Source organism: Sinocyclocheilus grahami, unplaced genomic scaffold, assembly GCF_001515645.1.
Source record: "Sinocyclocheilus grahami isolate Dianchi unplaced genomic scaffold, SAMN03320097.WGS_v1.1 scaffold301.1, whole genome shotgun sequence".
Lineage (NCBI taxonomy): Eukaryota > Metazoa > Chordata > Actinopteri > Cypriniformes > Cyprinidae > Sinocyclocheilus > Sinocyclocheilus grahami.
In genome coordinates, this window is record NW_015505480.1 from 275,420 (window position 1) to 302,415 (window position 26,996).

The following is a 26,996-nucleotide window of genomic DNA, read 5'->3' on the forward strand; positions in this document are numbered from 1 at the left end:
AAAAAAAAAACTCAAAACATATGTAAAAAATATAAAATCTTACTAGCAGTATTTACCGAAAACTACGTTTAAAAAAAGGAAAATCATAGCAAATTTGATAGTCATTAGATGTAAATAGTCCAAAAAAACAAGAAAAATGTATGCCCTTTGACTCAAATTTAGTTTCCACAAAAGAAAATGTCTCGAAGCAGCAAAACTCCATTGGATCATGACACAAATGCTAGATCCACTTCTTGACAATATAAACTTTCCCCGAATATAATCACTGCTGATTCAAGAGGAAAATTCTCTCCTATCTTGCAAGAGCATGTACTTTGTGAACGACAAATTGCCAGGCCATAGATGTAGTGAATTAAAAGTGACATTTTGTATGAACTAATAAAAAACAGGAAGAAATCACATGCGCTCTCTCTCTCTCACACACACACACACACACACAGAGGGTCAAGTCAAACGATCATGACATTCTTGAAATGGATTTGATGTGATACCACGCTTCTCCTGTATCCAAACATCAAATGTACTTTTTGGTCAACTTGTCTAGCGACTGCTAAAATGAGGGCTGGAAAAATGTATTGCATTGAAGAAGATTCCCTTTGGAAGTTTTTTTTTATTTTTTATTTTTTTAATATTTTTAATTTGAATCTGTACATTCTAGATTGACAGTGTTGAAATGTACTGAAGAGTTCTGAAACACTGAATAAAATGGTCTATAACAAATTATATCATCTATATATTTATCTACACAAACACAAATATATATATATATGTATTTATATAATCATATATATGTATATACCTTTTATAATATGGCTGTATTGAAAAAGTGAAGAAAACACATTGGATTGTACAGGAGATCAGATAGGACTGATAGCTTTATTTTCCTCTAAGGTTTAAGGCTCTCCCTGTGAGACTGGGCTGTCTGTGTATTTTCCTAACAAAAAAAGTCCCTCTAGGCCAGCGATTCTAAACGTCGACCTTCTTTTCGAACCATCCGAGCCGTCTACAACATACAGTACAGGATTCGATTACCCTTAATACAACCAATCTCTTCAATAAAGCCTTCCGTTATAAGAAAAGCTTTCTTAGCTCTCTCAGCGGTATTGCATCTCAATTGCATAAAAAAAGTTCCAAGAATAGTGTTGAATTCTTTGAACGGTATTATTGCGGTTTACTGCAGCATTTATTTGGCATAAATAATATAGTAATGCAGTACACGAATGAATCACAAAGTTGAACGTTGTTCATTATGGATTTTATTTTTTGGAGGCAAAACAATGAATATGTACTTTTTTTTACAGTATATGAGGAGCAGTTTCTACAGTTTAATAATGTAAACAATCTCGGAAGAGAAATGTGTTCAGTTCAAAAAGGAAGCCATCATCTGCTTTTTTAAAATATTTACAGGAATTAAAATATAATTTATGACATCAAATAATTTCCACTATATATAGATTTGATCTAGGAAACTAGATTTTAACAATTTAAAAAATACTGAAATGCATTTGTCTCCACATTCTCAAGATGTATGGAAATCACACAATACAGAGAAAAACTAAACTGAAAATAAAACCAATACCATTTCAAGACTTCCAAGCTAAGTGGCATATAAATAAAAAATTAAAAAACTCAAAACATATGTAAAAAATATAAAATCTTACTAGCAGTATTTACCGAAAACTACGTTTAAAAAAAGGAAAATCATAGCAAATCTGATAGTCGTTAGATGTAAATAGTCCAAAAAAACAAGAAAAATGTATGCCCTTTGACTCAAATTTAGTTTCCACAAAAGAAAATGTCTCGAAGCAGCAAAACTCCATTGGATCATGACACAAATGCTAGATCCACTTCTTGACAATATAAACTTTCCCCGAATATAATCACTGCTGATTCAAGAGGAAAATTCTCTCCTATCTTGCAAGAGCATGTACTTTGTGAACGACAAATTGCCAGGCCATAGATGTAGTGAATTAAAAGTGACATTTTGTATGAACTAATAAAAAACAGGAAGAAATCACATGCGCTCTCTCTCTCTCACACACACACACACACACACAGAGGGTCAAGTCAAACGATCATGACATTCTTGAAATGGATTTGATGTGATACCACGCTTCTCCTGTATCCAAACATCAAATGTACTTTTTGGTCAACTTGTCTAGCGACTGCTAAAATGAGGGCTGGAAAAATGTATTGCATTGAAGAAGATTCCCTTTGGAAGTTTTTTTTTATTTTTTATTTTTTTAATATTTTTAATTTGAATCTGTACATTCTAGATTGACAGTGTTGAAATGTACTGAAGAGTTCTGAAACACTGAATAAAATGGTCTATAACAAATTATATCATCTATATATTTATCTACACAAACACAAATATATATATATATGTATTTATATAATCATATATATGTATATACCTTTTATAATATGGCTGTATTGAAAAAGTGAAGAAAACACATTGGATTGTACAGGAGATCAGATAGGACTGATAGCTTTATTTTCCTCTAAGGTTTAAGGCTCTCCCTGTGAGACTGGGCTGTCTGTGTATTTTCCTAACAAAAAAAGTCCCTCTAGGCCAGCGATTCTAAACGTCGACCTTCTTTTCGAACCATCCGAGCCGTCTACAACATACAGTACAGGATTCGATTACCCTTAATACAACCAATCTCTTCAATAAAGCCTTCCGTTATAAGAAAAGCTTTCTTAGCTCTCTCAGCGGTATTGCATCTCAATTGCATAAAAAAAGAAAAACGCTTAATCTTAAAGTCATTAAAGAGAACCATTTCTAAAGGGACACTTTATACAACTGTGTTTGACTTATGAAGCCATATCAATGAACAATTCCCTTCTGGATCTCCCTGTATTGCTTAATGCTGCATCATCGGGTTCACCAACAACCAATCAGAGCCACCCTTTAAAACCACACGTTACCACATCGCTGTACAGCACATATCCATACATCTCATGTTTACACAAGACACAGTGCTATATACACATTATATACTTCTCCATATATATATATATATACATAATCATGTAAACCAGCACATCTCTCACTTACTTTGTAGTATACATACTAAGCACAAACACTCATTCAGTTTGTTTTCTGAAGCTCTTATAGGGCAAATTGGACAAAAGCGGCTGTAATATTCAGAGGTCGTGTCCAAGTAACAGCTCAGTACCGTAAAAGGGAAAGCCGAAAGGCACATCCTAATAGGGTACTTAAATACTGAATAAGGCGTTCTGTACTTAGTGTGCGCTCTAGTAAAAGTCGAAAGAGAATTCAGTCATGTAAACATTCAGGTTTGGGGTGTGTTTCTGGCTAAAGGGGAGAGTTAGGGAGTAAAGAGAGGCTGACGGCTCTCCCTAAACCAGCACACACACACACACACACACACTCACAACTGCACTAGATCCACAGGCCGAAGGTTCGAGGAGACCCCCGCAGAATAAAAGCAACAGGTCCCAGCATATAATAAGGGACGGAGCCATCCCTAGACCCCGTAAAAGACACAAACGACACGCAGTTATACACTGGTACACGTTTAGACTTCAAAAAACACACACAAAGGACAAAGAGAGAAGTAGCCACAAGGTAAGAGCTAGAAAAAACCCGCAGATCTTCCCCTGTCAGAAAGGAGAGAGTTAAAAAAAAAAAAAAAGAGTGTTTGAGCTTATAGAGAGAAAGAGTATGAGAGAGTGACACGTAAACAAAGCAGAGATACGACCGTATCTCTAATGAGATTGAGCTCTGGAAAGATCTTCCTCCTAGTTTACCGCCACCCTTCTCTCAGCAAAAGCCTGGATGTCTGGTAGGGCTATGCTACTGGGAGAGTCTAAACGCTCAACTGTACTTTCGAATCTAGACCAACAGGATGGGCATTACAATCGCGTGTTTCGTGATAGGTACATTCTTGAAAACCGTTTCCGACAGATTGGGATTCTAAACCAGATTGGGTCGCGTTCCGACACGTAAAACAGTAACAGCAACTGGTGAATTAAAGATGAAGTGTGTAGCTCTGCACCAAACATAATGACGGTTTTCAAACAGGTTTCCAATCGGTCAGCCAAACAGAAAGCTCCGCCCCTAATGTGTCAGGCTGCTCAAACTAAATGTTTTGATACTCTTTTTAGGATTTGTGTTTACTTGAACAGCTTTTGGCTGGGATTGGAGTATTTTAACGTCAAAAAAATGACACACTTCAGCGTTAAGATAACACAGTCGGGTTTGGACTCGGTTGTGTCTGACAGCCAGCAGCAAAAGCCCCTTAAACACCAGAGGAGGGCAGAGGCCAGACTAAAGAAGCACTACCTCGTTTGAGTGCATAGATGAAATCAAGGAAGCACTAAAATTACAAAAAGACTACTTTTTTCTTGACTTATTGATCTGTAAACTCTACCTTGTAGGATTTTTTTGTTTGTCGTTTTTTTTTAATCCACTTTTAATCCATCGTAACACACACACACACACACACACACACACACACACACAGAGTTGAACATCCACAAAGTTTCGCTAATACAAAGCTGTTATTGTTTATATATTTGTACGACAAAACGGTGAAAGCACCTTGCAGGTCTAAGAAGAGTGACAAAGGGGTACAAATAAAAAAAAAAAAACAGAAAAAAGCACACGAACGTCACAACAACCGATGGAAAAGAGTGCGGTTTGCTACGAAGCCCGAGCCGCTCGCAACATCACGAATGGCATCAACCACACACGAGAAGCAGCACTTGTGTCCAGTGTCTCAGAGCTGTTTCTGTTCCTTTGTAATCCTCCCGCCCCAATGACCTCCGATCCTCAGAAGTGACAAGGTCCATTTTTTTTTTTATTCCAATGTTCAAAATGTAAACATGAAGAAGTGCCTTGTTTGAGGTGCTGAGGCGAGTCCGGGACGGGGCGTGAGGCTGGAGGCGTGGTAAGGCGCGTGTCAGCGATGCAGGCTCCTCTGGGCCTCTTTCAGCAGAGCGTCAAAGTCCAGTGCATCATATTTGCTCTTCAACGGACCGGGACCCGCCTCATCTGAACGACAAAACACTCACAGTTAGTTTGTTACACCAAGGTCATCTGCTAAAAGCAATTTAAAAATGATATATGGTAAAAAATATTTCCTGTAACAACAAATCATAATCAGGTTGCAAAGGCTATTGATGGATTTATTTGTATAATTTGAATTATAGTACTAAATTATTAAATTAATTTTACATGTACATTCTATTCAATATTATTCAAGCAATAAAATACAAAAAGTACTATAATTGTGCTTAGCGACATGCTGAGAAAAAAAAGAGAATAAAAATTATATTTGGTTAAATACATTTCCTATAACAACAAAACAATCAGGTTGTATGGGCTATTGATGGATTTATTTGTATAATTTTACTGCCATTTTAAAAGAATGTAGTTTTGTGCATCTTCTCTCTAAATTAATCTCACATGTACATTCCATATTATATTATATTGTATTATTACATGGCTCTGTGGAATACTTGATTCTGATTGGTCAGTCGTGACATTCCGAGGTATGTTATCCCTCGATAACAACCGGTGAGAGCTGATAACACCGGCTCATCCGGGTAACAGCAGTCGGCGCTGTACTCTTGCCTGAACTATTTTTTTCTTGGTGGAAGCTTTGCGTTTGTTTGGCTAATAAAATATTAAAACTCGATTCAAAATGGTGTACAATTATTTAATTATGTCATCCTGGTATCGCGGACTCGCTCTGGTTTCATACAAACGCAGCTATTATTATGTATATATATTATAAATAAGTAAATAGTAAATAAAGTAATAAAATACAAAAAGTACTACAATTGTGCTTGGCAAGATACTGGGGAAAAAACAGTTTATTGTTAATGTCAAATTCTACAATATAATGGTGCAAAATTACATGCCGCTTAATACATGTTATTTTACCATTATTTATATACAATTATAGTAATTTGTAGCTTTTATTATTATATTTTCAGTTTTCATTTTAATTCTAGTTTTAGTAATTTTGTTGTGTGCTTCTGTCATTTTTTATATTTTTTATTACTTTTAGTTTTTCATCTAATATTTGTATTTTCTTTTATTTCAGCTTTATTTAATTGACCCTAAATTATATTTATTAGTTTTAGTTAACAGTTACAGCACAGCTTGATAATATGGCCAATACTAATAATACACCACTTGGCTCAGTGTCTGTAATATATTTTAAGATGCTAAATCACACTTGTGCTGCTGTTTATACATTTCCTCAATTCACTTTGACAAATCTTGGATTTCCTATTCAGTTCATGCATGTCATGTTAATAATCTGCATAATGAGCCTGTGCGTTTCTTTGAAATTTGATTTGATTTCAATATTTGTTTACTTTTGTATGAAAAACCCATTTTTAAACTGTGTTAGAAAGCAAAGCCAGTGGAGAATCACTGATCTAAATACCAGCGTCAGTCATTTACAAAACACATGACATATCTTGACAGCAGTTGTGCAACCTTTTTTTAACCAAACTTTGATCTAGGCTAGATACAACCTGACTCAGCACATTGAATTAGATGATGAGTCTGACTTAAAAATGACCAGATTTTCATTCTCATCGTCTGGAACTGACTTCACACATTATTTAGTTCCTGGACTTGATGTAATAGCAAGCACTGCGGCGCACTGGCCTGACTATAATTAAAACGGCACCCTGCTTTTTCAAGCGGGTCAACCAAGAATCAAAAAGTCTTTTTTTCCATTTAAATGCAAATGAAGTTGAATTAGGCTGTTTATTAGCTTAGAAATGAGAAGACACCTCTGACTTCATCTGACTAAGAACAGAGCACCAGACGTCTGACGCAAAGGCGACATCAAAGAGACAGGAAGCTCTGTGTTCTCGTACCCAGATCGATGTAACGCTTCCTGCCGAACCGCCGGCTGCCGCTCCCTCCGCTCGGACCGAGCGAGTCCCACCTGTGCCGTGAGGTCTGGCCGTTCTGAGCGGCTCTCAGCGTGATCACCCCACAACGCTCCCTACACAAACACACAGAAACATCAGCGCTCCATTCTCCCGCTCAGGGCACGACAAGCTCAGGGAAGTAGATGGAAACAGAACCCACTCGTTTTTGATGACCACTTTACAGTCCTCTGGCCGACCGAAGGCCTCGAAGCGCTTACGCAGCATGGACTGAGTGACGCTGCTCGGAAGGTTGTGAATGTAGATCACTTGGCACTTGTTCTGCAAATGCACAGCGGATTAGAATAAATACACTCGACGGCACTTAAAGGAAACGAATCAGACATCAGATGCATCTACGGCTTTGATAATGAGGTTAGTGCTGCGACTAATAAAATCGGTTTGAAAACACGACCTTACCACATCATTCTCTAGTCCACACTTTGTCTTGCTCCTTTTCTCAGCTGCTCCGTGGCATGTCTCTGAGCTCTCATCGCTGAAAGAAGGAGAACAGGGCTGACTTACGCAAAATGGCTAATAAATTGAAAAAGAAAGTAGTTAGCATATTGCTAATAGCAGCGGCACTGGGATTTGTGCTGCATTTCATTCAAAGGCAGATGTACAGGTAGGATATTTCTCCCCTTATTAAAATTAACCATTGGTTTACTACAAAAAAACAAAAAAAACATGCTTACTATAGTTAAACCATGGTAACCACAAATTAACCATGGTTTTGCTACACTAACAATAGTTTAACCATGGTATTTGTAGTAAAACTGTGGTTATACAAACGGTAATCAATACACCAAAAAAACATGGGTACTACACTTTTACTGTAATAAAAACATGGTTAATTTTCATAAGGGTGATATCTCTGATTTCCAAACATAGAGGTGTGTGTACTAAAAACAAGAAAAAAATACTAAATAAGAAAATCTTTTTTTTTGTTGGCAGTGATACTGCAGGTTTACACTTTTTTAACATCTATATCACTGCCAAACATTTCTGATGTGATGCAGGAACTTTAACTCATGCTGCGTTCACACCATGCTGTAATTACCATAATTAATGGCAAGCCAGGACCCTGTTTGCTTTCTCAGAATTATGCATTTCTGTGGCAACACTATTAAAATTGTAATATCCATGTAATCTGAATAATCAATACACAAAACCAGACTAAAGGCCTGTTCACTATTAGGATAGCTGTAATGAGAACTATATTAGTTCTGTCTTAGTTTTAGTTTTGTTGTCCGCTGTTTTAAATGCTCAGCTCTTTAAAGTCAGGTGGATTCTGATTGGCTGACAATGTTTTATCATTCATCAGTTGGAAAAAGTCATTCTGAGAGTGATTCCAGTAATATTGTTCTTCTGTTTTGTTATGGTTATAGCTGCCATTTTGGGTGCTTGTTTCCACATGATGTTGATATAGACCATATTTATAGACAATAAAGAGATATTTGAATTATTTATTAGTAAACTAGTGTTGTCTGAGTCCGTGTCGGCTGCAGAGATGAAGTTAACGCCTTCAGAGAGAAATACACCTTTCATACGGATTACATAAAGAGTATTGGATTTGAATTGGTTTGTTTTAAAAGTCAAGCTTTTTTTTCAACCTTCAAGTAGCCTATATGCTGAGTTTTGGTTCATTATTGTGACGTGCTCCAGCTCACGGAGACCGAGACAGCAGAAAGCACGCCCTGTTTGCTTTCTTTATTTTACAAAAACATAACATCTTGTTGACATTGTGAGTGTACACAAATAAAAGCAGACCCTTTACAGTTTCGAATGATGTATTACTCTTATCTGCATGAGCAAAAATGACGGTGCATTTTGTTTCCACTGTTATGAGGAACAAACACAAGTGATCGCACCGGCGCCTCCATGTCATGCAGTGGCGCTCTAACAGCTTCCACACTCCACATTTATCTAGGTTTACGTTAGAGCGAGCGGCCATGTAAAGCTGCTACTACCTTACAAGTTTAAAGGGGTCATATGATGCGATTTCAATTTTTCCTTTCTCTTTGGAGTGTTACAAGCTCTTGGTGCATAAAGAAGATCTGTAAAGTTGCAAAGACTAAAGTCTCAAATCCAAAGAGGTATTCTTTATAAAAGTTAAGAGTCAGCCACGCCTACCTAAAACGGCTCGTTCTAACACGCCCCCACATGTCTACGTCACGATGTGGGAAGATTTGCATAACGCCGCTCAAATGTTCACGCAAAGAAAGAAGGTGTAACTTTTATTCTCGCAGTAGTATTGTTGTTGCCGCCGCCGCCATGTCGTGAAGACGCTGTGTGCTTTGTTGTGAAAGCGAAATTACTTTGTTTGGTCTTCCAAAAGAGGACGATATCTGCTTCATCATTCCTGGAGCTGATCCGTGCTGGTCGCTGAGGAAATACATCAACTTCGCTGTGGATCGCCGGATCGGCTTTCACTGTGGACGAAGTGGAGTCCAGCCCGGGGTCGTCACATGTGGTTGCCGCAGGCATCACAATATGGTGAGGGGTGTAACATTTCCGTCACACGCTTGAGGAATTCGGCCAATCACAACACACTGGATAGCTGGCCAATCAGAGCACACCTCGCTTTTTTTAGAATGATGAGATTGGTAAAAATCGACGCGTTTCAGAAAGGCGGGGCATAGAGGAGAAACAATAATGTACAGTATGTGGAAAATAATGTGTTTTTTGAAACTTAAACCGCATAAACATTTCATTACACCAAATACACAAAATAATGTTCTTTTTAGCAGCATCATATGACCCCTTTAAATTCAAAATGATAAGACATATTTGAGTTCGATTAATGCTAGACGAAAGTTTGGATTTCCAACCCGATATACTGTGATTATCTCAAGGACCATCCGTTAACAATCTGTCCATTTTATTTTTTTTCTATGACTAACTAACTATTATTCAGGTCGACTAATGTTTAGTTGTCTATTATCTGCCCTAGCAGTGATGACGCTACACCGGGGCTAGGGGGGGCTATAGCCCTGTCAGAATTTTGAATAGCCCCGGTTTACTCTGACGTCATCAATATCATTTATTTTCTTAACACCCCCACATATTGGTCTAGCCCCCCTTAGCACCGGTAGAGAAAAAATTCTGGTGCCGTGCCTGGGCCCTAGACATCATACACACACATTTGGGCTTCACATAAGTGGCATTCTATTGCACTTTTCAAAGTTAGAAGTTCCGAATTTCTGAGATCAATGAAACGCAACAATGGAAAAAGCACCGGAGTATTCAGTACCTGAAGGGGAGTTTGCAGCCTGGGGAGGGGGGCGAACTGGAAACTGGGGACTGGGCATCCAGCTCGGGGGTGGGAGTGCGGACAGGTGAGGGTTGACTGGTCTGCTCTGGACCGGGCGTAGACAACGCCACGGGCGAATCAGCCTCAGTCCTTTGCTGGCAATCAGTTAGGAGCCTCTCCTCCAGTCCCTCCAGCTCCCCATTCTTCACAGCCATCTCCTCCTTCTCATGCACCTCCACACGGCACTGAGAGCCTAGTACAGCTGCCATCGCCTTGCAACTCTCTCCCAGGCCCAACAGGCAGTAATCGTGGTCCCCGTACACCCGTTGCGTCCCTCCCTTAGCGTCCGAGTCGCCCGTTTGGCCCATCCGGCGCAGCTGGGCGTACAGCTCCGTCTGCTCTGGGAGCTTGCGTATGTGCGCCCGTGCCAGGCAAGAGCTCTTGGTGGTGAGCTCAGCTTTTCCATCTGGTTTGAAGAGCTCGTCCTCCACTGGTTTATGAGGGGGTGTGGTGGGGGGAGTCAGGCCTGGAAAACACACACTCATTAATCACTACGACACACACATGAGCGCCACGACCAAACGCACTCGAATATCACCAAACATTATGTTATTAGTCGCAGCGCACAACAGGCAGAAAATGAACATCATTAATGAAGCTTACAAAAGGAGTCATACATAATATGAAGCATTTATAATATATAATAGGGATGCACGATATATCGGCCACCATATCGGTATCGGCCGATAAATGCTCATTTTTTCTGTTATAGGTATCGGCCTGATAAGAAAATTTGGCCGATCTTAAAGCCGATAAATAATGCATTATTTCCTTCAGAGACACTTCAGATGCGCGCTGTTCGTTTGCAGCCTTTTGTGCAATTGTACGTTGTAATATTGTGTTTATTTGATGTATATCTGATTTATCTCATATAGAATGCGTTTGGTTAAGTTAAAAGAGATCGGCTTTCAAAAATAAAGAGTAATCGGTTATCGGTATCGGCCAAAATTTTCATATCGGTGCATCCCTAATATATAATAATGAAAGATTAACTTGAATCAGTTATTAGTAGTGGTGGTTGCTAACGCAATTATCTCCAGTGCTATTGCTCATACAAACCTCTAAAACTAAGCATTAAACTTCAGAAATGTTACATATGTACACGTCACTGTTGACATTTTTTTCTTTTAATTCAGCGATGATACATTCGATTGATTAAAAGTGACAGTAAACACATTTATAATGTTACTAAAGATTTCAACTTCAAATAAATACTGTCCTTTCGATCTATTTATACTGAAAAAAAGAATCCTGTATAGAAGTATAACAGTTTGCACATGAATATTAATATTAAATATTAATCAGAAATGTATCTTGAGCAGCAAATCAGCATATTAGAATGATTTCTGAAGGATCATGCGACACTGAAGACTGGAGTAATGATGCTGAAAATTCAGCTTTGATCACAGGAATAAATTACATTTTAAAATATAGTAAAATAGAAAACAGTTATTTTAAATTGTAATAATATTTCACAATATTACGGTTTTTCATCAAATAAATGCAGCCTTGGTGAGCATCTTTTTTCAAAAACATTTGAAAAAATCTTACTGACACCAAACTTTTCAACAGTAGCATAAATATACAGAATAATCTTCTTTTATGTAAATGCTTGAACATGTGTTTGGACAGGGCCCAGTAAAAACACAAAGTTTACCATTCAGTTCATTTAGACATTCACTAGCCTAATTCAGACACGTCATCAGCTACATAAATCCTGTGCAAATACTGGCAAGAAACTAGCATGTGTGAGAACATATGAGGTGAATCAAGTGCTAATAGCTCACACAATGCCAAAAACGGCACACTTATAAAAATACCCCTCACTGAGTGCGCAATATTACCTGCTGTGCCACACAGTTCCACAGAGAGAGTCTGCTCAAAGGGCTTGTTGGCATACTGCACGTCTCTGATCAGAGAAATACAGAAAGAGATTGCAGTCTATTAAACCCTTACATGGACAAGAAAAACAGAGAGAGAGAGAGAGAGAGAGAGAGAGGAAATGATACAGTCTCAACTAAATGCATCAGTTTTAGAGGTTTATATTTGTCTACTAATGACATTTGGAGCAGGGTTTGATTGATCTCGGTTGTTTTACTTCACACCGTGTCTGAGCTATGTATATGCAGAGAACAACAAATGACTGTAATTGTTAGAAGAACCTCAGGGCTATTTATAGAAAAGTTTTACTGTGAGAGTTTTGTATGTAAAAACAGCAGCTCTACAAGCCTCCTCTAGGCAATTTTGAAGATGGACGAGTCTAGCGGTGGTCTTAAACTGTCGGCCTGGAAGTGTTCCAGGGCTCAAGAATAGATTAGATATGAAAGGAACACACACCCGTTGGATTTGGACACCAGCGGCAAACAGAGGCAGGAGCGTTTCTCTGCAATCAGAACGACAGACAGATGTTAGAGATCTCAACAGCACACGCAGTAGAGTTCCTGAGCTGGCTCTCTGAATATTAAAATCATGCTTAATAGTACATTATAAGTTGTTCACAGCATCCGGTTTCTGGGTTCTTAAAAGCACCACTAAATAGATGGTTTTCAAAAGAACTACAGAACAAAAAAGTTCCTTGAGGAAAGATGAAGTTAAAATCTACTGACAAATATAAATTTATTTAAATCTATATAAATTATGAAATCAATCTATATAAATTACATAGAATAATATACACACACACACACACACACACACAATACCAACAGTAAACAGAAGTTTTTCTAAAACAACAAAAACAAAAAAAGTTCTTTAAGGAAAGAAAAGTTTAAATCTACTGACAAATATAAATATATAAATTTAAAATATATAAATGACAAAATAATATATATGTAAATTATATATAAAAAAATATATACATAAAAGCAACAGTAAACAGATGTTTTTCTAAAAGAACCACTGAACTAAAATGTTTTATTTTTGAGGAATAATGTTTAAAAAGTTTTTTTTTTTAATTATTTAATAATGAATACTTTTATTTATATTTTATTATTTTATAAATTTAATGTAATGTTATTTTTGCCACAAATATGACTTACTATTTGCACACTTGACCGAGGGCACAAGGCACAAGTTTTCTAAATATTAATATTTATATATATATATATATATATATATATTTTTTTTTTTTTTTTATTTTTTTATTTTTTGTTCCACAAGGCACAAGTTTTCTAAATATTAATATTTATATATATATATATATATATATATATTTTTTTTTTATGTATTTATTTTTTGGTCATTCAAAGAGATTCAAATTTGTCAAATTTATATTCGATATAAATCATAACTATTTTTGATATAAATCTAAACTGATATTTGATTACATTTTAATTCAGCAACTGAACTGAAAATTATTTAACCATGAATCATGAATTACACACGCATTTTTTTTTTAAAATAAATAACAGATTCAGATACACAAAAATAAATACATGCATAAATAATAAGTCTTTGTCATGTGAATCTATAGTTTTAGGAGGGAACTTGCAGTATGTTTCCCTCGTGTGCTGTTCAGGTGACTAATGTCTTACCATCACTGCAGCATGGGTTATGGGCTTCAAACGCCTTGTGGGAGCTGCTCTTCTGCCTGCTATCAGAAGGAGGCTCAGCGGGAGGATGCTTGACCGCGTTCTCCTCTTCGCTCGATTGCACAACACTGGGTTCCGACCGGCCACAGTTCACACGCACTTTTTTAGCGAATCGGCTGGGGAAGGAGGCCAGCCGGCGAGAACGCCTGACCGAAAAGGAGCCTTCTTCTGGCTCGGGGCTCTTGGTGCGCTTTGCGGCCTTCTGCCAGTTCTCGGAGTCCGAGTCTTTAGGTTCGGCTTTGGGCTGACGTGCAGAGGAGGAAGAAAGGTCAGTGCCGAGCCGAGTCGCAGCCCCTCTGCAGTGGATATAAGGGGGGCTGTGCATTCTGTAAGGCTTGCTTACGTCAAATGAGCTGACGGCCTCTAGCAGCTCCTTCAGCAGGGAGTGGGCTTTGATTTCCCTGCGGCGAGTGAAAGGAGCCCTCGGCCTGGTCTGCGGAGCCGGTTTCTGAGAGTTCACAGGAAGGCTGCGGGAGACCTGCGAGCTCTCAGGCTTGGCCTTACGCTCTTTGCGATCCCAGCTGGCCTGTTTGCGTATGGGCAGGCAGTACGTGTGCATGTATTTGATGAGCTCCACTACAGAGAGCAGTTCCTTCTCCGAGGAGAACTGAGGCTTTGCCGGCTCAACGCACACCATGCTCTCGCCCTCGCTGCTGGATGACTCCTCCTCTTCCTCCTCCTCCGAGTCACTGTCCTCTTCATCTTCCTCCTCTTCCTCTGTGTCAGCTGAAGGTGCGGTGGTGAGGTGGCGGTGGAGTTCAGTGCAAAGACGACCGGAGGGCCTCACTGGTCGTGGCTTACGCTCCTGTGTGCTTGATTTGTCCTTCTGCGGAGGGAGGAGGAGACATTTCATTTAATCTTTTCATATTAAATACAACTGAAACATAATAAAGCAATAAGAGAGCAACTCAAGAGCCTGTCCATTACTTGATTTAATTATGCTTGAGATATGCGGTAAAATCGCTGTTACACGCAGCCTCAAGTGAATTACTGCTTTTATGAAAAGCTGTCAACAGTACAGGACAATATTTTTCACTAAAGAAACAATTATTTAAAATGTACACAACCATTCAAAAGTTTTGGGTCAATAATTAATATTTTTATTCAGCAAGGACATTTGATTAAATTGATCAAAAGTGACACTAAAGACTCTTATAATGTTACAAAAGATTTATATTTCAAATAAATGCTGTTCTTTTGAACTTTCCACAAAAATTTGAAGCAGCACGACTGTTTTCAACATTGATAATAATCAGAAATGTTTCTTGAGCAGCAAATCAGCATATTAGAATGATTTCTGAAGGATCATGTGACACTGAAGACTGGAGTAATGATACTGAAAATTCAGCTTTGATCACAGGAATAAAAATATTTTAAAATACATGAAATCAGAAAACTGATACTTTAAGTTATAATAACATTTTAGAATATTACTGGTCTCAATACTTGATCAATTAATTGTCAAGTATATGACATTTCTTTCAAAACCACACATACACAAAGAAAAGCTTTTTTTTGTTTATTGTTTATTCTAACTTTATTATAGTAGTATATATTATTTACTCAATTATTAAAATAACAACAATAAATCAGCTCCAATCACATTTTACAGAAATCTAATCAGATTTTAATGTTTTACAACAATAAAAAAAAAAAAAATCAATTTAAAATAAAATAAACCACATGTGCCAAAACTGTTGTAGCACTATAATGACAGAAGTAATAAAAATGAAAAAAAAAAACTTCGAAACGGTTATAGTGTTAAGCATTTGCTCATGGCATTCATCAGTGGTATGTAGCGAGCTATCTTTTGTAACGGCCTTATGAGCTGACCAAACACGCGAGGCACGCGGGGCAGCTGAAACCCCTAAAGTCTATTTCAGAGCGTACTTCGCTCTAAGGTTACTGTGACAAATTTGCCAAGGTTAGTTGCAAGATATTCTCTTGGTATCTGAGGAACTACTGCTTGTTCTTTTAAATAATCTCAAACCCAGTGAACATTGCCCTTTAGGCTGGGCAGAGGCTGTGGCTTTGCTATGACAGATGGCTGCACTCAACTCTAATGCGACAGCGGCCTTAGCCGAGGTGCGGCGTGCCAAAGCGGAGCCAGTGAATGAGGAACCACAGGCTTCACAGGCTTTGAAACTTTGAAGCACAAATCCTCAGTGTGGTTTCTAAAGGCTGGCATAAGCTAATTAGGCATTAGCATTGCTGTGGGAATATGCCACAGCGTAAACCGGTAGTGAATAGCATGCGTGCTAACACTGAGGTTGTTAAATCCATTTCCTATTATGACACTGCATCACATGTTTTGAGTTTAAACTGCAATCACGGCGGCTGGAACTTCCTCTCACCTTGAGCACAGGCCTCACGGGTTTGACGTGCTGGCTCCTGCTGCTATGGCGATGCACGTCTTTGTGCGAATCGAGGCCCGCGGGGACATTAGGGGGCGACAACAAGAGCTTTTTGAGCTGTGGAGGGAATGAGAGGCCAGGGGTTATAATTTGATGATCCATGGTGCATTTAAAATTACACACAAAATCAAGAAATATTGCCATGTTGACATTCAGTACTCAAATACAACAACAAAAGCAAGTGTCAAGCAGTTCTGTGCTGTAGCCACTGTAAGAACAAGACATTAAAAGTTACTGGATATTCAAGAAAATCTGAAATGCAAGTCCCAAATGACCAGCGCAACTAGAGAAAGCAAAGAAAGAAGAAGCACAGTGTTGTTGAGTCCCTTAAGCGATTGTTAATGTGCCAACTTGGCAGGTCTGTCCATGTCTCTCAGTGTCCATTGAGGAACCTGAAGGGGCACTGAGCGTTTCAGCTTCTGCGTACCAAACCGTTTTGGCATGCACTGGCCATCTATGTCATGAAAACATGTGCTCTGCTGTCCCTGTTCGTGGGTCTTCAATGCACCCCTTGTTTTGCACACAGACTGGCCTCATTTAGGGGCTGAGGTGTAACTGCGGCCATTGCCAGCAGAGGGGGATCTCAGCTATTACACCCAGACTAAACTCTTACACTGAGACTCAAGGAGGAAGCTAAATTACACTGAAACAATTCCATTGTTACCAAATCATCTAACAGAGAAATGCATCTGTCGACAGTAACTTTATTAATCATATTTTGGAACTTTACAATAAGGTTCAATTTGTTAACATTAGTTACTGAAATAGTTAACATGAAATAACCATAACAATACTCTTATAAAATGTATTAATCTTGGTGAATGTTAACTCGTTTATATACACTACCATTCAAAAGTCTGTGTGTATTTATTTATAAAAAGCCTATTATTTTCACCAAGGCTGCATTTATTTGAACACAAATACAGTAAAAGCAGTGAAATATCATTGCAATTTCACTGTTTTCTATTTTATGAATATAATAATTATTATATTTTCATAATAATAATAGAATTGAATAATTATATAACATTTTAAAATGTAATTTATTCCTGTGATGCAATGCAGAATTTTCAGCAGTCATTACTCTTCAGTGTCACGTCGTTGAACAGACTGAACATATTTTTTAATATTTCAAGTTGTATTAATTAATATCAATGCATTATGAACACATTAATTCATGATGAATGATAGTATATTTCAGTGTCAGTTAATGCACAATATATATATATTTGGGCTGTCAAAAAAAATTCGAATTTCGAATATTCGTCGAATTTAAAATAAAAATCCACATTCGAATACAAAAACGTTGGAGAAACATCAATGCGGAGATCTTGTTTACGTCAAAACTGAAACCAAGCCGTTCACACAGAACGCATATTTCACGCATTTTCTAGAGGGACGTCTATCACCGTTGCACTCCCATCTCGCACAAAGGAGCCGCATGTTTAGAAAGCCATGTAAAATGAATGCAAGTTCAACTTTTAAAAAACATACCTCGAGACTTTACGGCGGGTTTTTTTTCCCCATCCCACTGCATCTCGTGTTTTTAAATGAAAAATGTACTCTGTGTGATTTCGGTCCTTTGTATTAAACTATGCGTACATACATGATGCTGTTTTGTTTATAGTTGTTTAAGCAACTTAATTATAATTGGTTTATAAACATTATTTTAAACATTATGCACTTTGAATAAACGTGCATTAGTAATATTTTGCTCGATGCGCCCTCTTGTGGCCTCAGGAGAGAAGCCAAAAGTTTTTCTTCACTCAAACTGAAATCATGCATTTTAAATTAGAATATAATTCGAATTTTGATCATATTTAAGTAAAAAATTCGAATTCAGTTTTTCAGCTACTTTGACAGCCCTAATATATATATATATGTATAAATACACTGTATAGATACATATACAGTATTTTTAATATATGTATAATGTATTGAACCTTACTGCAAAGTATTACTTTTGAGTAATATTTCACTTCTGTGAAATGTTTTGTTTAGAACTTTTTCCATGTTCCGTGTGATTGTAAATTAATAGTTTTCATGGCAAAACTACAAACTGTTAACAGGTTATATTTACAGGTATTTCCAACCCTAGTGGCACCATAAAAGTAGTCTTATTCACAGATGGATATACATAATTTTCATCAATTTAAGAATAATTTGTCCCTCCTTCACACTCCCATCTCGCACAAAGGAGCCGCATGTTTAGAAAGCCATGTAAAATGAATGCAAGTTCAACTTTTAAAAAACATACCTCGAGACTTTACGGCGGGTTTTTTTTCCCCATCCCACTGCATCTCGTGTTTTTAAATGAAAAATGTACTCTGTGTGATTTCGGACCTTTGCATTAAACTATGCGTATATACATGATGCTGTTTTGTTTATAGTTGTTTAAGCAACTTAATTATAATTGGTTTATAAACATTATTTTAAACATTATGCACTTTGAATAAACGTGCATTAGTAATATTTTGCTCGATGCGCCCTCTTGTGGCCTCAGGAGAGAAGCCAAAAGTTTTTCTTCACTCAAACTGAAATCATGCATTTTAAATTAGAATATAATTCGAATTTTGATCATATTTAAGTAAAAAATTCGAATTCAGTTTTTCAGCTACTTTGACAGCCCTAATATATATATATATGTATAAATACACTGTATAGATACATATACAGTATTTTTAATATATGTATAATGTATTGAACCTTACTGCAAAGTATTACTTTTGAGTAATATTTCACTTCTGTGAAATGTTTTGTTTAGAACTTTTTCCATGTTCCGTGTGATTGTAAATTAATAGTTTTCATGGCAAAACTACAAACTGTTAACAGGTTATATTTACAGGTATTTCCAACCCTAGTGGCACCATAAAAGTAGTCTTATTCACAGATGGATATACATAATTTTCATCAATTTAAGAATAATTTGTCCCTCCTTCAGACATCTCTTATATAATTTGCTGCTACACTCTGTAAGTTAGCCTTTTTTGGTATCTCTGAGGCAATGATTATCTCAGTAATCAGATGGTGCTCTTTCATCGGCGCCAAACAATGCGATCCCAGAACAATGTCAATTCTGAAAGGTATTCAGTGAAATGTAAGACAGTCATTAACGTAAGTACTACCAGTCTCTAAGGTAAAAAAAAAAATAAAAAATCACAAAACACACGACAAACTGGAAAAACAGCTACATTACAATACAGCCATGCCAACCCATTGTTCAGCGTTACAGGAAAGAGCAGTGAGAAAAAGGGGGAAAAAAAGAAGAAAGTAAAAATGAAAAGCTGTCCAACGGATAATAACTGTTATAACTGCTTTTACAATGTACACAGATTCAATTGTTGGGGCTTGTGAGCTGAGAGGGATAGATAACAAACACACCAACTTGTTCCAGGAAGTGGCGTCTTTAGAAAGAGATGAGAGTTGAGTTCTCTCACAAAAGGTGGGAAAAAGGAGCAAAGAGCACTGATGTAGAAGTCCATTTCGTGACCTGAAGGAATCAAAGATCTGGGAAGTACACATAAGCATTCCCTTAAAAAAGTACCATGGTATCACAATGGTAATGCAATGGGATTTTCTGAAGTACACTATTGTTTAAAAGTTTAGCTACATTTATTTGATCATAAATACAGTAAAAAGGTAAGATTGTTATCTTATATCTCATTTTGTTAAATTGTTTTTGAGAAAATCGCATTGTGAATCCAATCGTATCGCATTGTGAGTTGAGTGAATCGTTATATTTTGAATGTAAATTATTCCTGTGATGGCAAAAATCTTACTGACCCACAGTTTTGAATGGCAGTGTGCAATTTCAATAGCATGGTATTCATACACTGCCATGGAATATATCAAAGCACCATGCTATTGCCATCAGATACTATCACAATACCATGGTATCACCACAGTACTTTCTTATAAGGCTCAGAAGAAGATGAGAGCAATGGGATGTGTGGCAAAATGAAAGCCTAGAAAAAGCGGTGTCCATGTTCCACACCCCTGCCTGTGAAGAGGATTCTTGTTAGATCGGTAGCTTAAAATGAAACAAAAAGCCCAAAATGAGAAAAATTCAGACCTGTGTTGCCTATCATACCCATGCTGTGGGGTAGTCAGAGGCCCATCCAAATCCACCTTAAACAGGAAGGAAGGGTTCTTACTAGAGATGGGTCTTCTGTCTCTGGGCTCAATGAGCCAGGGAGGGGCTCACTGTCCAAAGGGAGGTCATCTTCCTCCTCCTCGCCCTCCTCAGGGTCGTCCCCCAGCGAAGGGAACACAGACAGACCCCCGACTCCGTCCTCAACAATGCCGTCCAGGCTGTCTGTGAGGGCAGCGAGCAGTGCCGCATTTTCTTCCTGAAACAACGAGAAAGAAATGAAGGCAAATGCTTTGCAAAGCAAAGATAAGGAAAACCTACACTTACACAGTTTGTATACGTCTACTATTTTCTACCTCTTTATAAGATGGAAACAGTGGACAGAGGTTATTCATAAAAGAAGGGAAAATCAGGATTGAAACCGTTGCAGGCCAGACTCAAACCCGCAACACCCACATGAGCACCATGGCTCAAAATAACATCAGAATGTGTATTTGTACTAACCACTATGCCATGGCTTTGACTAGTAGTTAGATTTAATCTTACACCATTGTCGTACAGTAAAAGGTTTACTGAACTTGGCTTTATTTCACCCAAAAATGGAAATTCTGTCATAATTTACCCTTCATCTTTGACACTCAAATGAAAGCATATATTCTAATATTCTTAATAATTTAATACTGTCCATGCAACCAAAACGTTCATGCATCAAAATGTACGAAAAGACATTTTAAACATAAAAGGTTTTTATTAACATGTATGAATGCATATACATAATTCACATCAAATATGGTAAACAATCTATGAGGTTTATTCTGGCATACCATAGTTGATGTGCTCTATATATGTGCATTGATCAAAGTTTATATGTGAATAAAAGCCTAAATTAAATCTGTTCGTCATATAAAGCAATCAAGTCTCTTCTGGAGACTTAGATTAAAGCACTCGATTCATATTGATTATTTTTCAAATGTCTTGTTTTACTTTTTGATGCTTGAAAATTTTGGTTCCTTGGACCTTCATTAGATTGACAAAAATATATATATTAAAAAAGAGAATTTTTGTACCATGCGTTTGTTGTATATTAACGCTGATGCATTAAACCTACATGCTATCACGTGCATGCTATTCAGTGAATTATGACAGAATTTTCATTTTTGCATGTACTATCCCTTTAAGACTAATGCCTTTCCCAAATTTTGCCCTCAGCCCTTACAGCCCTTCAAGTCCAATCTTGACATAATTCTGGATGGATTCATTTCAAGTGCATCATTTGGGACAGAGATTTACTGAAGAATTACAAATACTACTAATCATCACAATCTACATTGCACAATAAAGGAAGTTCAGATGACGGTTCCCACCTCGAATAGCTCTGGGTTCCCGCCGCTGTACTGTATGGAGGCAGGGGAGTGATCTGAGTGCTCGTTGCACCAATGCAGCTCACTGAGGCAGTTCACTGAGTCAAAATCACTGGTCTCTGAGGCAATGATTATCTCAGTAATCAGATGGTGCTCTTTCATCGGCGCCAAACAATGCGATCCCAGAACAATGTCAATTCTGAAAGGTATTCAGTGAAATGTAAGACAGTCATTAACGTAAGTACTACCAGTCTCTAAGGTAAAAAAAAAAAAAAAAAATCACAAAACACACGACAAACTGGAAAAACAGCTACATTACAATACAGCCATGCCAACCCATTGTTCAGCGTTACAGGAAAGAGCAGTGAGAAAAAGGGGGAAAAAAAGAAGAAAGTAAAAATGAAAAGCTGTCCAACGGGTAATAACTGTTATAACTGCTTTTACAATGTACACAGATTCAATTGTTGGGGCTTGTGAGCTGAGAGGGATAGATAACAAACACACCAACTTGTTCCAGGAAGTGGCGTCTTTAGAAAGAGATGAGAGTTGAGTTCTCTCACAAAAGGTGGGAAAAAGGAGCAAAGAGCACTGATGTAGAAGTCCATTTCGTGACCTGAAGGAATCAAAGATCTGGGAAGTACACATAAGCATTCCCTTAAAAAAGTACCATGGTATCACAATGGTAATGCAATGGGATTTTCTGAAGTACACTATTGTTTAAAAGTTTAGCTACATTTATTTGATCATAAATACAGTAAAAAGGTAAGATTGTTATCTTATATCTCATTTTGTTAAATTGTTTTTGAGAAAATCGCATTGTGAATCCAATCGTATCGCATTGTGAGTTGAGTGAATCGTTATATTTTGAATGTAAATTATTCCTGTGATGGCAAAAATCTTACTGACCCACAGTTTTGAATGGCAGTGTGCAATTTCAATAGCATGGTATTCATACACTGCCATGGAATATATCAAAGCACCATGCTATTGCCATCAGATACTATCACAATACCATGGTATCACCACAGTACTTTCTTATAAGGCTCAGAAGAAGATGAGAGCAATGGGATGTGTGGCAAAATGAAAGCCTAGAAAAAGCGGTGTCCATGTTCCACACCCCTGCCTGTGAAGAGGATTCTTGTTAGATCGGTAGCTTAAAATGAAACAAAAAGCCCAAAATGAGAAAAATTCAGACCTGTGTTGCCTATCATACCCATGCTGTGGGGTAGTCAGAGGCCCATCCAAATCCACCTTAAACAGGAAGGAAGGGTTCTTACTAGAGATGGGTCTTCTGTCTCTGGGCTCAATGAGCCAGGGAGGGGCTCACTGTCCAAAGGGAGGTCATCTTCCTCCTCCTCGCCCTCCTCAGGGTCGTCCCCCAGCGAAGGGAACACAGACAGACCCCCGACTCCGTCCTCAACAATGCCGTCCAGGCTGTCTGTGAGGGCAGCGAGCAGTGCCGCATTTTCTTCCTGAAACAACGAGAAAGAAATGAAGGCAAATGCTTTGCAAAGCAAAGATAAGGAAAACCTACACTTACACAGTTTGTATACGTCTACTATTTTCTACCTCTTTATAAGATGGAAACAGTGGACAGAGGTTATTCATAAAAGAAGGGAAAATCAGGATTGAAACCGTTGCAGGCCAGACTCAAACCCGCAACACCCACATGAGCACCATGGCTCAAAATAACATCAGAATGTGTATTTGTACTAACCACTATGCCATGGCTTTGACTAGTAGTTAGATTTAATCTTACACCATTGTCGTACAGTAAAAGGTTTACTGAACTAGGCTTTATTTCACCCAAAAATGGAAATTCTGTCATAATTTACCCTTCATCTTTGACACTCAAATGAAAGCATATATTCTAATATTCTTAATAATTTAATACTGTCCATGCAACCAAAACTTTCATGCATCAAAATGTACGAAAAGACATTTTAAACATAAAAGGTTTTTATTAACATGTATGAATGCATATACATAATTCACATCAAATATGGTAAACAATCTATGAGGTTTATTCTGGCATACCATAGTTGATGTGCTCTATATATGTGCATTGATCAAAGTTTATATGTGAATAAAAGCCTAAATTAAATCTGTTCGTCATATAAAGCAATCAAGTCTCTTCTGGAGACTTAGATTAAAGCACTCGATTCATATTGATTATTTTTCAAATGTCTTGTTTTACTTTTTGATGCTTGAAAATTTTGGTTCCTTGGACCTTCATTAGATTGACAAAAATATATATATTAAAAAAGAGAATTTTTGTACCATGCGTTTGTTGTATATTAACGCTGATGCATTAAACCTACATGCTATCACGTGCATGCTATTCAGTGAATTATGACAGAATTTTCATTTTTGCATGTACTATCCCTTTAAGACTAATGCCTTTCCCAAATTTTGCCCTCAGCCCTTACAGCCCTTCAAGTCCAATCTTGACATAATTCTGGATGGATTCATTTCAAGTGCATCATTTGGGACAGAGATTTACTGAAGAATTACAAATACTACTAATCATCACAATCTACATTGCACAATAAAGGAAGTTCAGATGACGGTTCCCACCTCGAATAGCTCTGGGTTCCCGCCGCTGTACTGTATGGAGGCAGGGGAGTGATCTGAGTGCTCGTTGCACCAATGCAGCTCACTGAGGCAGTTCACTGAGTCAAAATCACTGGCGTCCAGCTGCGAGAGGTCAAAGTCAGGGAAGTCAGCATCCAGGCGGTCTGAGCAGACCTCCTCTTCCCCATACTGAGAACGAAAGGGAGAAAAAATGATAGGTCAAAAGGCCAACATCAGAGGACACTAAATCTAAAAAGAATGCATTCCGCCGTAAATGCTGGGAAATCAATACACATGCCGTGACTGTGAAGATCCTGAGCTCGTAACAGTCATCTGAATTAGTACTAACCCTCAGCACAACTTCATTACAGCTAATGAACTGGGAGTTGAAAGTAGAAGAAAAGCTGACCCTGGATTTAGCAACGGTTGCACATCCTTGAATTAAAAACCATAGCTATGGGTTTTGGGTTTGTTGTCAGAGGAAACTACTAAGAAATAGAAATAAGTCATGGAAAAACTAGATGTTTTCGATATTTAGAGCGTCTGTGCTTTATTTAACATGCTTGTAAACTTTAGACGATTTTCACAGTAAAACTCGCTTGCGCCTTAAAAGCAGCATTTTTGTGAGTGTTTTACACTAAAAATAGTCTCAAAATGACTTTTCTCAAGACCCATGCTTTCTCTTTCGCTCCATCTAAGCACTTTTGAACATAAGAACGTGTCTTACGTAAAGGTCCCTTTGAAACGTGCGTCTGATTGCGGTCAGGTGAACCCAAACCAGTTTAATTATAGGCCTTCCTTAAAACACATCAGTCGACTAGTTGTTCCGTCAACCCTCATGCTAGCTGATCTTGAAAATATGCCGTTTTGCACTTCCTTTGCATGTGTGATCGAGAAGAGAGATAAAGTGTGTGTGTGAGAGTGAGAGATATAATGAACCGTGCGTGTGTGTCTGTGTCAATAAGCACTGTGAGAAGGGAAGTTGTCTAAACCCCAGGGGTACGGCAGAAAACCACACATGCCTTAATATCTCCATGTCGCACTGGATCATTTGGCTAGCGCACCCCACCCGTTAGTGTCTGTTTGTGGAGAGGATTCCTGGAGGACACCTGGTGTGATGCTGCCTCGGTTTACAGGAGGCCGTAGCATCAATATTCTACAGGGCCGCTGCCATGCATTTTTGATGACTGTTTGCACGAATTCTCCCCTCTCTGTTTCACACAGATGATGATTGAGCTTATTCAGTTCCCTTTATTTTCTTACACTAGGCCTGGAATAGCGGGTGCAAAAACGAGCAGGCAACTTACAGGGTGCCATTAATGTCACAGTTTTAAAATGCAGTGAACTGCATGGAATCAAACAGCGAAGACTTTACGAAGAGAGTCTGTAAAGCACATATTACCAGCTGCTGAGCTCTGATGAAACGAGGTCACATACTGTAGCCCATACCTCTGCACGGTTTCAGCCCAATCTTATTATATCTGCAGTATTTTAAACCGCCTCGCTAAGCTATTGTTGAAAAATTCTTGAAAACAACGAGACTAGAGAATGATACCAATACATATAGCTAAAACCTGTGAGTTTACATTTTAATTAAATTTTTAAAAACATTATTATTACATTGATTAGTCATTTATATATTATACCCTACATTCAAAAGTTTGTGGTCGGTAGGGATGTAACGATTACCGGTTTGACGATAAATCATGATAAAATTCCCCACGGTTAGTATTACCGTTTCATCTTTTAATTATCATTAAAACCGTATTAGATTACCGCGATTTGAACAACTCACGATAAATAAATACTGTAAATAACAGTCTCATGTGTGCACAACACTCAGAGTAGTTTCGTTTTGAGTGAAAACAGGGCGGAAAAGCTGGGAGGTTTTAAAAGAATTAAACAAATTAATATATGAATTAATTAATTATATGAATGTACCTCTGAAGGTTCTGACTAAAACTTAGTGAAGTGATTTATGTGTCTGTACTTTTTGAACATCTCCAGCACATTTGAACAATACTGTGATAATACTGTTAACCGTGATAATTTTCACCATAATCGCGATAAGACATTTTCATACCGTTACATCCCTAGTGGTCGATAAGATTTTTGAAAGAATTTTTTTGAAAGTCTCTTATGCTCAGAAATGCTGCACTTATTTGATTAAACATACAGCACTAAACAGTAAGATTGTAAAATATTCATACTTTTCATCAAATTTGATGAATAGAAAGTTCAACAGAATTTATTTGAAACCGAAATCATTTGTAGCATTATAAATGTCCTTATTGATCAGTTTAATGAATCAAAACAACAAAAGTATTAATTTTTATTATTTATTTATTATAAATAATATATTAATTATTTTAAAAAATGTACTGAGCCCAAACTTCTAAGCAGTAGTGTAATTAGTCTGGTATATTAATAATATTTAACAACATAATAAGATTTATTAATATCATCATCATTATTTTTTCATATGCTTGTTTTGCAGTCTAAAAGGTCACAAATTAATTTAAATTTTTACTTGGATACTTGCATACTATTATCCCCCTATCCCTAATAATACTGTGCGATGTGCTTATTGAATTAATGCACGTTTAAATCAATGTCAAAGGAATCACAGCAGGAAGGCTTCTGGCAAAAGTAAAAAATTAAAAAACAGGAAATCCATTCCTGCCTGCAGCATTTTAAAGGGACTACTTGAGATGCCCTGAATGTGTTGTG

General features: G+C 37.5%; 1 protein-coding gene across 1 annotated transcript in view; it reads right to left on the minus strand.

Annotated features, from left to right (window-relative positions):
• Nucleotides 1-2,554: 2,554 nt before the first annotated feature.
• LOC107601195 (peroxisome proliferator-activated receptor gamma, coactivator 1 beta) overlaps nucleotides 2,555-26,996 on the minus strand; it is a 46,849-nt gene continuing 22,407 nt past the window's right edge. The window contains exons 2-12 of the mRNA XM_016293267.1: nucleotides 24,270-24,455; nucleotides 22,970-23,164; nucleotides 16,182-16,298; nucleotides 13,771-14,653; nucleotides 12,575-12,620; nucleotides 12,082-12,146; nucleotides 10,178-10,703; nucleotides 7,345-7,420; nucleotides 7,088-7,206; nucleotides 6,871-7,001; nucleotides 2,555-5,023 (exon numbers count right to left, since the gene is read on the minus strand). Coding sequence (XP_016148753.1) covers nucleotides 4,932-5,023; nucleotides 6,871-7,001; nucleotides 7,088-7,206; nucleotides 7,345-7,420; nucleotides 10,178-10,703; nucleotides 12,082-12,146; nucleotides 12,575-12,620; nucleotides 13,771-14,653; nucleotides 16,182-16,298; nucleotides 22,970-23,164; nucleotides 24,270-24,455 — 2,436 coding nt within the window. The 3' untranslated portion in view covers nucleotides 2,555-4,931. The remainder of the gene's footprint in view (nucleotides 5,024-6,870; nucleotides 7,002-7,087; nucleotides 7,207-7,344; nucleotides 7,421-10,177; nucleotides 10,704-12,081; nucleotides 12,147-12,574; nucleotides 12,621-13,770; nucleotides 14,654-16,181; nucleotides 16,299-22,969; nucleotides 23,165-24,269; nucleotides 24,456-26,996) is intronic.